At 52.1% G+C, this 14,992-nt stretch overlaps 1 protein-coding gene across 1 annotated transcript; it reads right to left on the bottom strand.

Annotated features, from left to right (window-relative positions):
* Positions 1-2,687: 2,687 nt before the first annotated feature.
* LOC129200656 (electroneutral sodium bicarbonate exchanger 1-like) lies at positions 2,688-14,497 on the bottom strand. The gene is made up of 22 exons (XM_054811937.1): positions 14,383-14,497; positions 13,775-13,910; positions 13,405-13,565; positions 12,723-12,911; positions 12,497-12,585; positions 12,219-12,376; positions 11,773-11,860; positions 11,145-11,291; positions 10,870-10,961; positions 10,193-10,367; positions 9,926-10,059; positions 9,006-9,251; positions 8,794-8,899; positions 7,720-7,881; positions 6,894-7,007; positions 6,409-6,570; positions 5,562-5,813; positions 4,707-4,775; positions 4,049-4,222; positions 3,812-3,949; positions 3,272-3,369; positions 2,688-2,775 (listed from the first exon to the last, which is right to left on the bottom strand). Exons 1-22 carry the CDS (start codon positions 14,480-14,482, stop codon positions 2,688-2,690), a joined length of 3,078 nt encoding a protein of 1,025 aa, XP_054667912.1. The 5' UTR covers positions 14,483-14,497.
* Positions 14,498-14,992: the final 495 nt, after the last annotated feature.

The following is a 14,992-nucleotide window of genomic DNA, read 5'->3' as shown; positions in this document are numbered from 1 at the left end:
AAATCAATCAAAGAATAATTAAAACAAAACAAAAAAAAACAAAACACACAAAGAATCAAAGTGATAAATAACACAGATTTGCTTGATGGATTCCAACCCCCTCCCCCGCTCAGTTTTATTTACAACACGGAGCATTTCCAAACTAGAGCATCTCTTACCATAAAATAAATATATTTCAGCATCTCCAAAATGAAAAAATAGTGTCTGTATTTCTAAATGTAGCACATGGGGGGAAAAAATGAAATAAAATTTAAAAAAAGAAAAAGTGCCAGCACCTTATTTATTACCTTTTTACATCTTTTTTCCCCCCTTAGGGATTTCCATGCACCTACATTTTAGGAAACTTCTTTCGAAGGGGCTCCCGGGAGATCTGGGGAGCTCTTCGTTCAGCCCGGCCCCGTTTTCCTTCCCGGGTGGGTTTCTGTCTTTTCTTTCTTTCCGAGCCGAAGAGACGCCAGGCACGCGCAGGGAACAATCCCAGCCTCCGGCCCCTGCCAGGAGGGAGCCGAGTCCAGCCCTGCGCTCTCCTCTTACGGAAAAGAACAAGGACAAAAGAAAAACTGGCCGCTACGAGAAGCCAAATAATTTCATTTAGGGACAGGGCAGCAAGGGGACTGGTACCACAACCGCCCAGCTCCACGCCCATGCCCGTCACCGGCTTAACGCTTCTACCTCCACGGGAATTCAAGTTTATTTTCCAACTGGTGGAGAGCTCAGGGCTCTCCCCCACTGCGACCTTTTCTCCCTGGGGAGGGAGGGACGGCACGGGGGAGCAGCACAGGAAGGCAGCGTGGACGGGAGGTGCACGGAGGAAGAGCAGCGAGAAAACCCAGGCTTTGCACCTTTCCCTTCCTCCAAGCACACACACACCCCTTTTTTTTTTTGGCCTCCCCTCCTTTTTGAAGAGCTAAACCAGTTTCCTCCCCCTCCACCGGTCACCCCGCCGTGCCGGCAACCGTCAAACTACGGTTTGCAAAGCCCCATCCCGTAAAAGCGTCCGATTTTGGCCCTGCTCGGTGATGTGCCGCTCTCACCCTTACAGAGCCATTTCACATTTTCTTTTCCCCACCCGCACGTCACTTTGGGTCGGTTTGATGCACAAAACGGTTCCCGCGGCGGATGGGAGAAGCCGATGGCAGGAGGGTTCGTGCGCCCGTCCCAGCTGGGCGCGGGGCAGCGGCCGCAGCCGCCAAGAGCCTGGAGCAGGTGCTGAGCCCCCAGCAAGGTGCAGGGCTGCAAGGGGACCTTTTCTTCTGGGTTGTCCTCTCCTCCCAGGCTCCAGGGCCACCCGACTCGACCGCATGTGCCTGGGGTGACGCCGCAGCCCAAGGACCCCCCCAAAACGTGAAGGGGGCACGAGAACCGTCTCTGCTGAACAGCTTGTTCCTGCAAAGCGGCAGGGAGAGGGAGGAGGAGAAGGCAGCTTCCCGCTTTCCTCCCAGCTCGTCCCACCCTGCGAGAGAAAAGACTTTGCAAGGACAGGGCTGAAAAAAGAAAAAACAAAACAACCAACCCCTAGAGTCCCAGGGAGGTAAAAGGAAGGAAAGCGGAGGAACAACGGGGGGGGCAGCCCAGGGACGCAGAGCCCCAGGTCTCACCTGGCCTTTCCCAAAACCATACGCTGTATTCAAAGTATTCGATTTTAAGTGGTCCCTTATATTCGGTTTACGGCCAGGGGACAAGAAAGGGGCATTTCTGCATTTTGCAGCTTCCAGGCTGATGGCAGAGCCAAAGGAAAAGAAAATAAATACAATAAAAATAAAATTAAAATAAAATAAAAATAAAAAAAATAAAAATTAAAAGAAAAATAAAAGTCAAAAAGAAAATAAAAAGAAAATAAAAATGAAAATTAAAATAAAGTAAAATGCTGTAAAACTGGAGGGCAGGGAGCAAACGCTTTTCCTTCGCCTTAGCCCAACTGCTCGGACGCTCCTTAGGCTGCCCCGCCAGGCAGGACATCCCTCTCCTACCTGTAAGGGACGTAGGAGTGAACGAAAGCCTGGACCCCAAACCAGACCAAAAACCTGGCCGTGATAAAGAAGAAAACGGAGAAGGCGTCAAGTATAACAGTAAACTATTTGGAACATAAACATGAGTTTATATTTGGAAAAAAAAAGAGAAAGGAGAGGAGGAATTGGGTATTAAAAAAATAGCACTGAATGATAAAGCGCTAGCAGTCCCTCTACCACTACGCAACCGCAACAAACACACGCACGTACGCCCGGAGGCTCAACAACACCGAACTCCCATTGACCGTGATGTGCACCTCAGTTTGCTGGTCTAGAGATACTGAATGCCTGAAGCACACCAAGGATAACTGAAGACGTCTGCATGGCTTTAATGGGAATCCTCCAACTGGAAAAAAAAAAAAGCAGTTTCTCCCCGTGTCCGCGTTGGCACATCCCTGAGTCACGTTCTCGCTCCTCTCCTTCAAAGTCAAGATTCCTAAACATGAAAACTGGGGAGGGGGAAGAATGAAAAAAAAAAAAAAAAGGGAGAGCATCATCAGTGGAAGATGGGGTTTGAGCCCCGTTCGTGGGACCACCGCGGCAGAGAGGAGCTGGCTGGCGTGCCACCGTCCTCGCCGCTGCTCGTTTGCTCAGCATTGCCGGCCGAAGCACGGGAAAACCGTACGCGCGCGTCTCGTCACGCTCGCATGCGGTCCTTTACCTTTTTCCTCCCCAAATTCAGACTGTTTCTGTGTTCATAGGGAGAGTCTTCCACACGGTCGTTTTCGACATTTCATCCCAGATATTAATCTCGGAAGGATCGGTCCTGCAATAAATATTTTACATCGCAATCCGTGATTACGGGAACTGCTGCCGCCAAGTGCGTTAGCACCAGCAAGAGGACCAGGGGGGCCCGGGGAACCAAAGCTCAGCGTAAGCACCGGAGGTTTTGCTGGATGAGGAGTTGCGGGAGGCAAGCCTGTAGAACAACAGCTCCAGGCAAAGGCTCTTGCTGGCGTTTAGCCCTGGAGCGGGCTCCTAAGCCACTGCTGCTACAGGTCGTGCCTACACCACCTCTTTCTTAAATATGAGGATCTCCTGCTACCCTAAAGTCACTGATGATGCAAGTTTTGGGGGTTAAATGGGAGTTGTGCAGCCGCTCTGCGCAGGGGCAGAGCCCCGCCATCGCCTCCGGCAGCCCTGCCCAGAAATTTGATTTTCCCGCCGAGCGGACCGCTTTACCGAGGGACGCTCGATAAAGACGGTGCCAAACACCTTCAAACGAATCTTGCCGGGGGTCCTGGCGCTTGGTGGCACTTTACCTGTCGCTGCTTTGCTGTGGGATATCCAAGTCGCTGGTCTTCCCCACTTTCAGTTGAACCCAATTTGCAGCAGCAGCTTCCATCACCTTCTGGGACTCCTGACGGAAAAGGGACAAATCAAGTTCTCGGTCTTTAATCAAAGCGGAGATAAACTCAGCACCCAGTAAAGACGTTGCACGCTGTCCTCTCCTCCTGACCTGCGGCAGCTTTAGCTATTAGTGCAGCAGGGTGAAGACCTTTCACTCCAAATACTTTGGGGGGATTAAAAAACGCTATTATGAGTAAACCTTTCCGTAGTATTAATAATAATAATAATAATAATCTTTATTATAGGACTCATTTTTAAAATTATACCTCTAGTCAAGTGTTAAGCTCACTGCTAATTTAGGATAAAAGGTTACGATGTGTGATCCAGGCTATTAGGATCCGTTTCTGTTTAGTTCTGATCTTGCCCCGACATTTAAAGACGAGCTGTGGCAGAAAGAGGCAATCTCACAGCCCGAGGGAGACGCCCGGCCCCGAGCACCCAGCAAGCTTCACCTCTTCTTCTTCGGCTTCATTTTTGGCATCGTCCAACTTCTTCTGCTTGCTTTCTGGCATAAGGTCATCCAGAAAGCTGAGCTCTCGCTTCGAGAAGCAGAAATCCATCACTTTCCGGACAAAAACGAGAGCCAAAACCTTCACGAATGAGAGGGAAGATGCAGCGAGGTCAGAGATGATGCCACAGCTCGCTCCGACGCTACAAACACCCCGACGCCGAGCAGCACCGGCTCTTACCATCATGGGGAAGATGATGGCGGCACGCGACACCTTGATGGCCCAGAGCAGGACGAGGCAGATCAGCTGGATCATGGTGAAGCAATGCACCTTTCGCAAGGGGACGTGCCGCAGGTAGATGAAATCCGGCTGGTGTTTCGCCGGCATCCCAAACAGCTTCAAGCGATCGAAGAACTGTAAAATAACAGTGAGAAGTTTCTGGCCCCGGGGAGACGCGGAGGGAGTGTTCAGGATCTCACTTGCAATGAGAAATCCTGGATCCCACCGCGTTCCTCTGCGAGCAGCACCCAATTTTCCCTCCGCTCCATCTATAAACCGGCTTGCCCGCGAGAGCTGCCCACCGAACTGCAATTATTCCCCGTTATTCTGTTCTCAGCGTTTCTCAGCACGCTGAATCCCCCAGCAAGGATTTCCACCAGCCACAGAAATCGCCTTCCCTTCGCGCTGAATTCCCCCATTTTCCCGTAACCTGCCCTGAACTTGCCCGGTCCTCCCGGCCCTATACACCTCCTGTGCCTCCTCCAATCTTTTTCTTACACAAAATATTTTGATCGCTTGCTTTCGGAGAGGGGTTTTTCCCCCCATGCCACTGCTTTTTTTACCTGCTTCTATAGAGATGAAATACCAGGGACCCAACACGCTGTAAAAGAGGCCGTACCTGAATTCCTCTGAGCGACGACACACCCATGTAGAGAAAGACGCCATAAAGCACAGGCATTGGTATAAACTCCAAAAATAAATACAGAAGTTAGTGCATTCTTGTTTTCAAATTGCATTTTCAGTATTACCGCTCTCTTCTACAGTCCCTGCCTAAAATTGCCTAAAGCCTTCCAGCTTCCACAGGGTTAGAGAAGTGTCGCATTTTAACCATCAGAGATTTTGTGCGTGCGAATGATTTAATGCTCTGCTTTAGGCTGAGCTTTTGAGTTACACTTCATCAGAATAATCCTGTTTTCCAGAAAGGTTGGAGGAAAATAGGTGATTTCGCCCATGCTACCATATGCCGCGTTCTGTGACGGTAGAAAAACATTTGTACGTGTTCTTGTGGCAACACGCAAGAGCAGCATGCCTCCTGTGAGCCTAGAGATGAGATTACTTTGTGGGAGGAACACGCAAGGAAGCCCACGGGGACGATTTCAGCGCGTTTAGCTACTGGGAACGGCTGTTCCGAGGCATCTGGGGGAACAAATTGCAACCGATAACATGCTGCCTGGTTGAAAGAGCAGAGGTACTGCTCTAAATACGCTTCATCGTAACCCATAAACACGGGTGGGCCTGAAAGACATCTGAAAATCCAAGCAGTTGGCTTGCTCGCTTGGCTCGAGCGTGCCAAACTGGGGTCTGAAGGGCTGGAAAGTGCAACCGAGGGTGGTTCCCACCACGGATCGAGCCCCAAGGTTTGGGATCACCTCCTCCTCTGCTCCACAGCTACTCAGGCCTGGAGAAAGGGGACTAGTTTTGCATAACCTCCAAAAAGCTCGCGGTTGTTGGGTGGTTTCCATTTTCCTCTTACCTTTAACACCGAAGTGAAGAAGAATGAGCAGCCCATGAGCACAAAGATCATCAAGCCAGTGACTCTCTGCTCTCGTATCCCCAGAAACTTGGGCTGTTCTCCTGGAGCTGAGCAGCCAGACTCTACTTTGAGGCTATTCACGTGGGTGATGGACAGGACGGTCGCAGCCACAAACCACGGCAGCCCCATCACGGAGCACACCCCCAGCATCACGGCCACCATGAAGAGGTCCAGGTGGTACCCGCATCCTTTCTGCGCGGAGCGAAACAAGAAACAGAGCATCTCACGGGACAAGAGCAAGGACAACGTCGCAAGTCAGACCCAAACAACCCTGTAGGAGCTCAAGTCGACGTCTTGAAAATTTAAAACACGAACTGGAAACAAATAAGGATGTATCCAGTCTTTGCGCAAGCACCTTGCATGACAATCCGGCAGCACTTCAGACAAAGTGGATTTGGGGAGTTTGTATCTACTTCTCAACAAAAAAACCACCTTACTATTTTTCATTCATAAAGACATTTCTACCACTTGCGAGTAAGATATGACTCTCAGTTATCCCTGGCAGCACATCAAAATGATTCGTTCCCCAGCTGCTGCTGACATTTTAAAACAAAAGCGTGCTTCTACAACGCTCTAAGCTTAATATGCTCCTCCGAAAGATTGCTCATCTGAACTCCCCTGTTGTCGTTTGCTCCCTGTGTCATCATTAAGCCAGGAGACCATCTTGCCACGCTGCCTGACGTTGTTCCAAACCAATGCCTTCACAAGGCATTTGGAATTGGAGCTTCTCCCCGTACCTGCAGCCCAGAGCGGGTTGCGGATGGGGTTGTCTCCTGCAGCCCCTTACCTTCAGCCTGTGCTCCTTCCTGTTCACGATAAGAGCAGTGATCTGCTGGTCCATGAATATCAAGATGGTGCAAAGCAGAGCTGGGATGAGCGCAGCCACCACCGTCCACCAAGGGTTGGGTCCTATGGGGTTGATGAACCACCCGCGGTCGTCTCTGGTAGGCTGCAACAAAGCACACACATCAGCCTCGTCTCCCAGCCCAGCTACTTCACCGGCTTGGATTTTCCCCTCCATCCCCGTGTCACAGCATCTCCCAGCCCTGGTTTCACGTCACCCCGGGGCTCAGCAGTGCCAGCATCCTCTTTGCAAGCACCTGTAGCTATTTCTCCTGCAGGTACCTAGTTTTGGGGCTGTCTTCTCATTTCCAGGAGGAAACGATGCACTTGGAGGTGGAGGAGGAGATGGTCACACCACCAGCATCTCCTCCAGACTCAGCCCTGTCCTGCCCTGGTGAAACCCGCTCCGTGCCACAACACCCCCCCTACCTTGAACGTATGGGGGATGTGGAGCTTCGGTGACGGGATCCCAGTCATGAAGTCAATGAGCACCATGATGACGATGGTGAGGAAAACAGCAAAGTCACTTATTGTGGACCGCACCTGGGGCAAGAAACCAGAGCTGAAAGGGGCATCGCAAAGGGGGCCGCAACATGAGATGGAAAAATGAGAGACATCAACAACATTAAGGCTGGTTAACAAAATCCCACCACTCTGAGGACATGCAGCCAAATCCCTTGGTTAGCTACTGTTGCTGTGCTTGTCTCTGTGAGAGCTGGTGTCAGACAATAAAAAAAGAGTTTAATTAGGTGGAAGAGGGTTGTTTGAATTCAAACCTTAAGTAAAAAAAATATTAAAAAATAAGGAAGCAGATGGCTGCCACTGCAGCCACGCTCACAGCTAAAATGGGAATAAGGCGCACTGAGGCATCGTATGTTCCTCAAAAGGAAGAAAAAGTGTCTTTTCCTATGGCAGCTCCTCATTTGAACCAACTTTCCCCTTGAGCATAATGCACAGAAGGTAAAAAAAAAAAAAAAAAAAAGGCAAATAAACCCCCACAACTTTGGAAGACCTCTTTTCCCACTGCCTGAGCAAAATATCGCTCGGGGGCAGGTCGCGAGGCAGGTGGGAAACGCCACGGTCGTTTAGCACTCATGGAAACGAGGGAGGGACATCCAAGCTGCTGGAGAGTTTGGCCTTCAAGGTCAATGTTTCCCAGCTTGACCAAGCGGTGGCAAATACTGCTTAGCGCTCCGGGAAAGCCATTTTGGGAAATGAGTGTGGAGACTGCTGCCGGCCACCATCTTCTACCTACTCTGGTTGGGAAGTAACGGCTGCTTTTAAACTTCTTCAAGAAGCTCGACAGGACAAAGGTGGAGAAGAAGAGGATGCAGCACCAGAAGAGGACATTAGGCGCGTAGGGGCCATTGCGTCCACAGGCAGGTCCGTGAAACTCTCCATGCAAATACCGACATTCCTGGAGAAACAGAGCGTCAGGACACAAAGGTAGTGCACGTGCGGCAAGGAAACCTGGGATAACTCGGGGCTTTTGAGGATCTTGGTCCAAGATCCATGACCTTGTAACTGCTGCTGCTGCTGCTGCTGCTGACGGAGATTTATATTGAATGAGCAGCAGCTGAACAAGTGACACATCGAACCGCACAGAGGAGAGCGGAGAGGCGAGATGTGATGGGACACCATATCACAGACCCATGGCACATCCTCCGCTCGAATGGCAGGCAACCGTGGCTGAAGAAGACGCCAAGAGGGGAAGGAAACACTGGAAGTTCTTGGGGATAGAGAAAGAGGGAGCAGGGAAGGAGGGCTAAGACAGCCGCGGAAGGAAAGGAGAAGAGACGAATCGTCCCTTCCCAGCGAAGGGCTCCCAGGACACGGCCAAGAGGGGATGAAGATGTCCTGAAGAGCCTCCCATCCTATGCCTGGGCTTTGCTTCCAGCAACAGCAGCCCGAGAGGCTGCTCAGACGTGCAAATTTATGCATGGACCTACAGACAGTGCTGAGTAAGCAAGCAAGGACTGGAGTTCTTAGGAACCAAGTAAGGAAGCTAAGGACTACCTTCAAGCAGGAACTTAAGTCCTCCAACTTCTACAAGAATCAAACCACCCACTTAACCTTGCTCCTGGTCAGAAAAATTGTCCTGCGACAGGGTCAAGGAGGACAGTTATTACCCACGATGTTGGGGGGACAAGGTGGACTCTCCTTCCCAGGACCAAGCGGGTTAAAACCACACGTTAGATTTAAAGAATGCCTTTGCAGAGCAGCACTAGCACAGTCTGAAGCCCCTCATCACCCGAAGGGCTCTGACTTTTGCAAAATGTGAACGCCCCTGGACCCCGCGGCCGCGGAAGTAGTGGCTTGGGGCACTTACAGTCACCGTGAGGTTTTCCCAGGCGATGCCAGACACGTTGATCTCGTTGCTCTCCCAGAAACGCAGGGTTGCGTTGCTGGGATGGCTTGGTGCCTCACACTTACAGCTGGGAGGAGAAAAGCCAAGACGAGGGTGAGGGAAAGGCAATGGAGGTGCAGCCCTGAGCTCCTGCCAAGGGGCAGCAGCCTTTTAGGAGGAAAAGAAAAACTCACTAGTAGACGGTGAGGAAGTCGAGCTTGCTGTGCATGTGCACAGGGTAGGTCTCTCGCAGGTGACTCAGCTTCTCCAGAGCCTCGTAGATGAAGATGATGCAGATGAGGGAGGCGAAGGCTTCTTCGGTGAAGCGGGTGATGTAGCACACCAAACAGCTGGCGTCGGTGGCCACCAGCACTATGCAGAAGGCGGCAGTCCACAGCCCGATGCAGGCCCGCAGAGAGAGATAGGAGAGCGCGTACTCCCTGGGAAACCAAAATCAAACAAAGGCTGGAAAGGCCAGGAAGAGGCGCCGAGCCGTGCCTTCCTTCGGGGAAAATCACGAGCAATTTAGGAGCACGTCAAGGCTGCAGGTGGTAAATGCACTTTCCATGTCCTACTACAGACAGCCTTGGGGCTGCGGTGCAGGGTGCGGACCTGCAGGAGGAGAGGCCAATTATTTCATGATTGTTATTTAACAATTAGCTTGTGTTAAGGCCTTGGAGGCTAATTGAGGTCAGGGCCCTTTGTGGAAGGTGGTGTCCTCCCACATCACCCCCATGCCCTAACACCAAAACCCCGGCTGATTTTGCACCCAGTCACCTGCTACCAGCAAGCTGGGGCTGAAGAATAAATTGAATTGCAATCAGGGTGTCTCATCTCACATCAAACTCATCACAACACAAGGATCCCCATCCTTATGGCTTCTCCTCTTCCTGCTTCATTTTAACCCTAAAAACCCCAAACAACCTCATCCATCCTTCAGAGACCAAGGGCTCTTGCACCATCACATACTAAAGCAGCAGCGTGCAACGTCTGCGACACAGAAAACAACTGAAATCTAACAACTCTCACTGAGAAAAAGACAAGAAAAACATCTTTTCTCCACCAGTGCCTCCTGAAGGCTCTCGCGGCACTCGGCCGCGGCAGCCGGCCTTACTTGCAGAATTTGTAGAGGATCTTTTCGAACACGAGGACGGGTCCAGTGCTGCCGAGGATGGTGAGAGGTTGGCCAGCAAAGAGGGAATACACCACGCCGGTCATGGATGCGCCCAGCAGTGACTCCATGGCACTCTGTCCAGGGAAGAGGCAGCGGCGAGGAAATAAATCAATGGGAAAAAGAAGAAAAAACCCAAAGCAAATTCACTGCAGCGAAGATTTTGCATGAGTTTTGCGCTCCCCCACGCCACCCAAGAGAGCTGCTCACGATGTGGCCGTCGGTCGCCTCCCCCAGCAGTCCCCCGAAGGTGATGACAGGGGACATGCAGGCACAGAAGAGGAAGAGGAAGGACGCCAGACACTGCAGGCTCAGACCATCCCGAAAGTCGCTCCAGAACCACGGGGCTTTGCGCTTCACGTCCAGGATCAAACCTCCAAAGAGCCTGGAGGAAGGAAAAACAAATAGACTGTTTCCCTGCAAGACCACACAGAGGGGGTTTTGCTGCAGAAGGACAAGCCCAAGCAGACAGTAACCTTCATTGCTAACCAGCAGCAGTCTCCTTCGGCCGTTTTATACCCGGCAGAAACCAAGCAAGCACAAAAAACCCCTCCAACAAAAAGAAAAAGGACCAAACCTGAAAGCCCATCCCCTCTTACTGCAACTGTCCCTTGCTTGGAGAAGCAGCAGAGCTCTCCCTGGAGGTATTTACACAGCTGCTTCCACCCCAAATCAAGAAAATCTGTCTGCAGTGGTGCTGTGGCTGAGCCCAGCTGCCCAGATCTCACCTGCCCAGCCCAGGGGACCGAGCTGGTAATGTGAAGCCCCTTCACTGAACCAACTAACCCCAGAAAACTGCTACAAGGGAAGGTGCACGCTCCGATTCTAGAGGCAAAGAGAAAAAAAAAAAACAAACAACAAACCCCACAAACTATTAAAGCTCACACCTTCCCGTGCGCTCCAGTTCAGGACCACTGTGTTTCTCTGGCTTGCTGTGAGAAGCACTGTCATCGAGAGCTCCTGGCATCTTCCTTTTTCCCTGTTAAAAAGGAAATAAGCCAAAGCTATGGATTCGTAACCACTGGCTTGTTGGGCTTCTGGTCTGGGTATGTGACTGCGTCAAACTGGGACCTGGTGAATCTGGGTCCCAGAACAGCATCCCCGGCCGGCCGGCCGCCGGCCTGCCCGTCCCCCTCGCGCCTCCCTCCGCCGCAGCACCCACCTGCGAAGGGACGTTTTTCGGGGGCTCGATTCGGATCGATGGATCCCATTCTCCTGGCGGCAAGACCGTGACCTGATCCAGAAACTCGTCGATGCCGGCCACGAGGTCAGCCCGGTTCTCGGCTTTATAGGCAACGTCACGGAAAACCTGCCGACAGGAGGCAACCTGCTCAGAGGACAACCCATCTCCGATGTCCTAAGCACTACGGTAAGCTCCTGGCTAAATGCAAGATCATTTTCCCCAAATTTCCTGCTTGTAATGGCAGGAAATATTCCCCCAAATGGAAAAATCTGTCCATCACAGTACTTGTAATCATCTCCTCCACGAGGTCCCCATCCCTCATGGCACACCATACCCTTTTGCTTAAAGCGGGGAAGTTTCACTGGCCCTGGCAATGCCACCACTGGGGACAGGGTGCTGGGGACCCCGGGGAGGTGCAGGATGCACACCGGGTGGGATTTCAACCTCCAAGAGGTGGGGTGATACAAATCCGTGCGTTTGCTTCGGCGTGTGAACGAGGGGTGGGCTATCTGGAGAGGTGCGGGCAGTTGGGAAGCAAATCCTCTTCCTCACTACTGCAGAGAGGTGAAGAAAACCAAAAATGACCCGGAATTCTCTCTTCTCGCACCTCATCCGTCATGATAGTAGCCATGGACCTGCCGATCTCATGGTACTGATGGGCTTTGCCTTCTGGTCCAAGCAAAACAAACAGGAACCTGGGCAAGAAAAACACAATGAGCGAGAAGAACGTGTCCTTGCTCAAAGGACACCCAAGGAAATCCCTGGGAGCCCCCAGCCCTGAGCGCAGCTCCAGAGGGGACACGTAGGCTCACCGACTCCGCCAGGAATTTGAAATTCACCAAAACCGATGGCAAATTTAATTTTTGGGCCAATTTTCATTAAAATTGGCCAAGGGGTTTGAAAGACACAGCAGGGAAGGGATGCGAGTGGGAGAAATGTCCTCGCTCCCCCTGGCCTTGTTCCCTTGGGACGCCAAACTGATGCATGCACCTTGATGTTCTTTCGTTGGGTGGGGGTTTTTTGAAATAAAATCTTTGTGCTTCTCGTTCAGACCTTGTTGGGATGGGAACTTCCGTCATGCCCGAGAGGAGGACAGCCGGGGTCAGGCGGACAAATGCCACGATGGGCTGGCGAAGGAAATCCAGCTCTCCTACGAGCACGTTGGATGCTTCAGCCCCGGTGGGAATTTTCTTCATGAAATGCAGCTGCGCCTAGGCACAACAAGCGATTTTCAGGCAAATACCCCAAAAGCAAAGCCCTCAGCACTCTGCAGCCAAATTTGCAAGACCAAATCTGGCCCTAAAGGCATAAGATAGCTACGAGCGTCTCACCTTGCTTAAGTCCATCGCGTTGCTCTCATGGTTCACCCCATTTTTAGCTTCTGCAGTGGTAGGAGAAGGATGAGGGGTGAGTGTTTGGGCTGGTAGGAAAAAGAAAGACACTCAGAAAGACGGACAAGGAGCAATTGGGATGCTTCTCCTCTGCCAGGACAAGTCGAATGGGACCAGAGCCCTGCAGGAACCCTCACCTGGTGCCAAACCCTGCAGGAACCCTCACCTGGCTTGTCAAGGAGGTGCAGGTCTGACTGCTTCTTGCTCACATCAGCAAACGAGCGGACGATGGGAAGAAGGTTGTTTCTTTTCTTCTCATTCTGATGGTGATGCTTCTTCAGTAGGACTTCTCGAACTTTTGCCCGCACATGCTCGTCAAACTCCGTGGACCGGTCTTGCGGGCCCAGGATCATATCTGGGGATGGCAAAGGGAAACGAAGCCGTCAGAGCAGAAACCCCCCCCAGGTCCCAAGCCCCGAAGCCCCCGGGGGAAGGCTGTGCCACGCAGGATCCCCTGACACAGGCCCAGCCTTGCTTAGCAAGACATTTTAATACAGTTCAGCCTTTGCAGCGAAAGCAAGAAGTTTCTTTTGCTAAAAAACACGAGCAAAGTGCTTATTCATCACTCTGCTAAGATAATTATTTCCCATTCGAAATAATGCAATTTTCTTGCCCCGTCTGGCCTTTCTGTCTGACTCTACACATTCAAAAAAAAAAAATGGAAAAAAACACACCAGAAAAAGCTGGTGTGACTGTTGCACGCCCAGCCTGCATCCAAAACCAACTTAAAAACACAGTGGGGTTTCTGGAAAAGGACGCGCCATTGGGGCAGGGTTTGATTCGGGAGCGGAGGGCACCGCGGCAAACCGAGCTCGGCCGTTCCCGCAGAGACGCGCCGCGCGCGGTACCTGCAATCTCTTCGATGCTGTTGGCACAAATGTCCAGCAGCACCGTCCCGTTGATGATGCAACTCCTCAGCTCAGAGAGGCTGTGCAAGGACAGCGTGGCCACGTAGGGCTTGCTCCAGCGCTCGCCGCCGTCTTCCACGTCCTCCTCAAACTTCAGCCACCTGCGGACATCAGGCGCGATCAGCCCCATTGCGAGGAAACGGCCTCAGCTCCGCAACCCCTTTAACAGAGCTACAGGGCGGCGAGAGAAGGCTCCTCGCATCGGCACCTGCAAAAGCTTTGCCAAAGTCCCGGAGAGCGGAAAGCAGAGCCCGCGGGCGCTGCCGGCGAGGGGACTCCTCTCCCACCACGGCCGGCAGCGGGGATTTACCTTGCCGTTTCCTTCCACTCGGCATCTTCACCCTCTTTCACGCAGATCTCATCCAGCTCGGTGAACAAGTCATGGGGAACGTGCTGCTCGTCCTCCTCGGTCCCGAGGATGAACTGCACTCGCTGGGACGGAGTGTCTGGGGGCAGAAGGCAAAGCCCCGTCCCGTTACCACGCCCGAATACGGCCCGTCACGCTCATAGGCAAAGCGGGCATCGATCGGCACCATAAACATCGGGCTGGCCCCTCTGCCCTGGCTCTGTCCAGGCTTGCACAGAGCCCCAGAGAAGGAGAAGCATCTAATCCACCTCTGCATAAGCATGGGCACCTTCCCTTCCCCACAGTTCCATTTTTAAAGCCAGGATCCCTCTGAGGAAGGCGAGCCTAAATCCTTTATGCATTTAACTGTCTTAAAAAAAAATAAAAAAAAAAATAAAAAAAAAAGAGAAGAAAGAGGAAAGTTTGGGAAAAGAGAGAGGGTCCTGCTAAATGATGCCGCTTTCCCTCGGAGGAACAGCAAGCCACTCAAACCGGCACGGGGACCTGCTTGCAGAAGACCCCAGCACCCACGTAGCCCCGAGGAGTTCAGTGAACGCTGCGGCGGGACTTACAGTGGTAGCCCTGCTCCGTCGGGGCAGAGTCCTTCTCCCGTTCCCGATGCTTCTGGCTGTGGGGACGGTGATGCCGCTGGCTTTGCCTCACCAGCGGCATCCGCACGCCCACGTACAGGGTCCGGTGGCCTGCGAAAAAGCGGCGTTTGCATCGTTCTCGATACCGCGGAGACACTTGACGCAGATGCTGCAATTAAATCAGTGCAGCCATCCCAGGAGGAAACATCAACTTCTCTTAATTTTCTTTTAACTGGATCCCTGAACGTCACAGACCTGCCCTTTTTTCCCAAGCCTATTTTACTCAAACTTTGCAACGAGAGAGCAACAACAAGTGATGGTTCCCGATCATCTAAAATGCCAAGCAAGGGACGTCGCAGGGACTTTGTGCGACAGGAAAAGGCGCTGGGCTGGCGGCTCCTCTACCGGGATCTCAGCAGAGACTCACCTTCCAACTCCTCCTTCTCATAGTGAATATTGACGACGTTGCTCGTTCTTCCTTGGTCAATCACTGCCTCTTCGTCATCTCCCTGTTTAGAAAGGAGAAGGGAAAAGTTGTGCAGAGCTCCCTTACGTCCTCCCGGCCATCGTCCACCCCCCGCGTCCACCCAAA

The sequence above is a fragment of the Grus americana genome, unplaced genomic scaffold, assembly GCF_028858705.1.
Source record: "Grus americana isolate bGruAme1 unplaced genomic scaffold, bGruAme1.mat scaffold_370, whole genome shotgun sequence".
Classification (NCBI taxonomy): domain Eukaryota; kingdom Metazoa; phylum Chordata; class Aves; order Gruiformes; family Gruidae; genus Grus; species Grus americana.
This window is presented reverse-complemented; position numbering and strand designations above follow the sequence as displayed.

Coding starts and splice junctions, on each gene's coding strand:
- LOC129200656 (XM_054811937.1), bottom strand. CDS start 14,482: ATGCCGCTGGTGAGGCAAAGCCAGCGGCATCACCGTCCCCACAGCCAG. Junction 12,586..12,722: donor GCACCTCCTTGACAAGCCAG/GTGAGGGTTCCT, acceptor TTTTCCTACCAG/CCCAAACACTCACCCCTCAT. Junction 2,776..3,271: donor CCACAGCAAAGCAGCGACAG/GTAAAGTGCCAC, acceptor TATTTATTGCAG/GACCGATCCTTCCGAGATTA.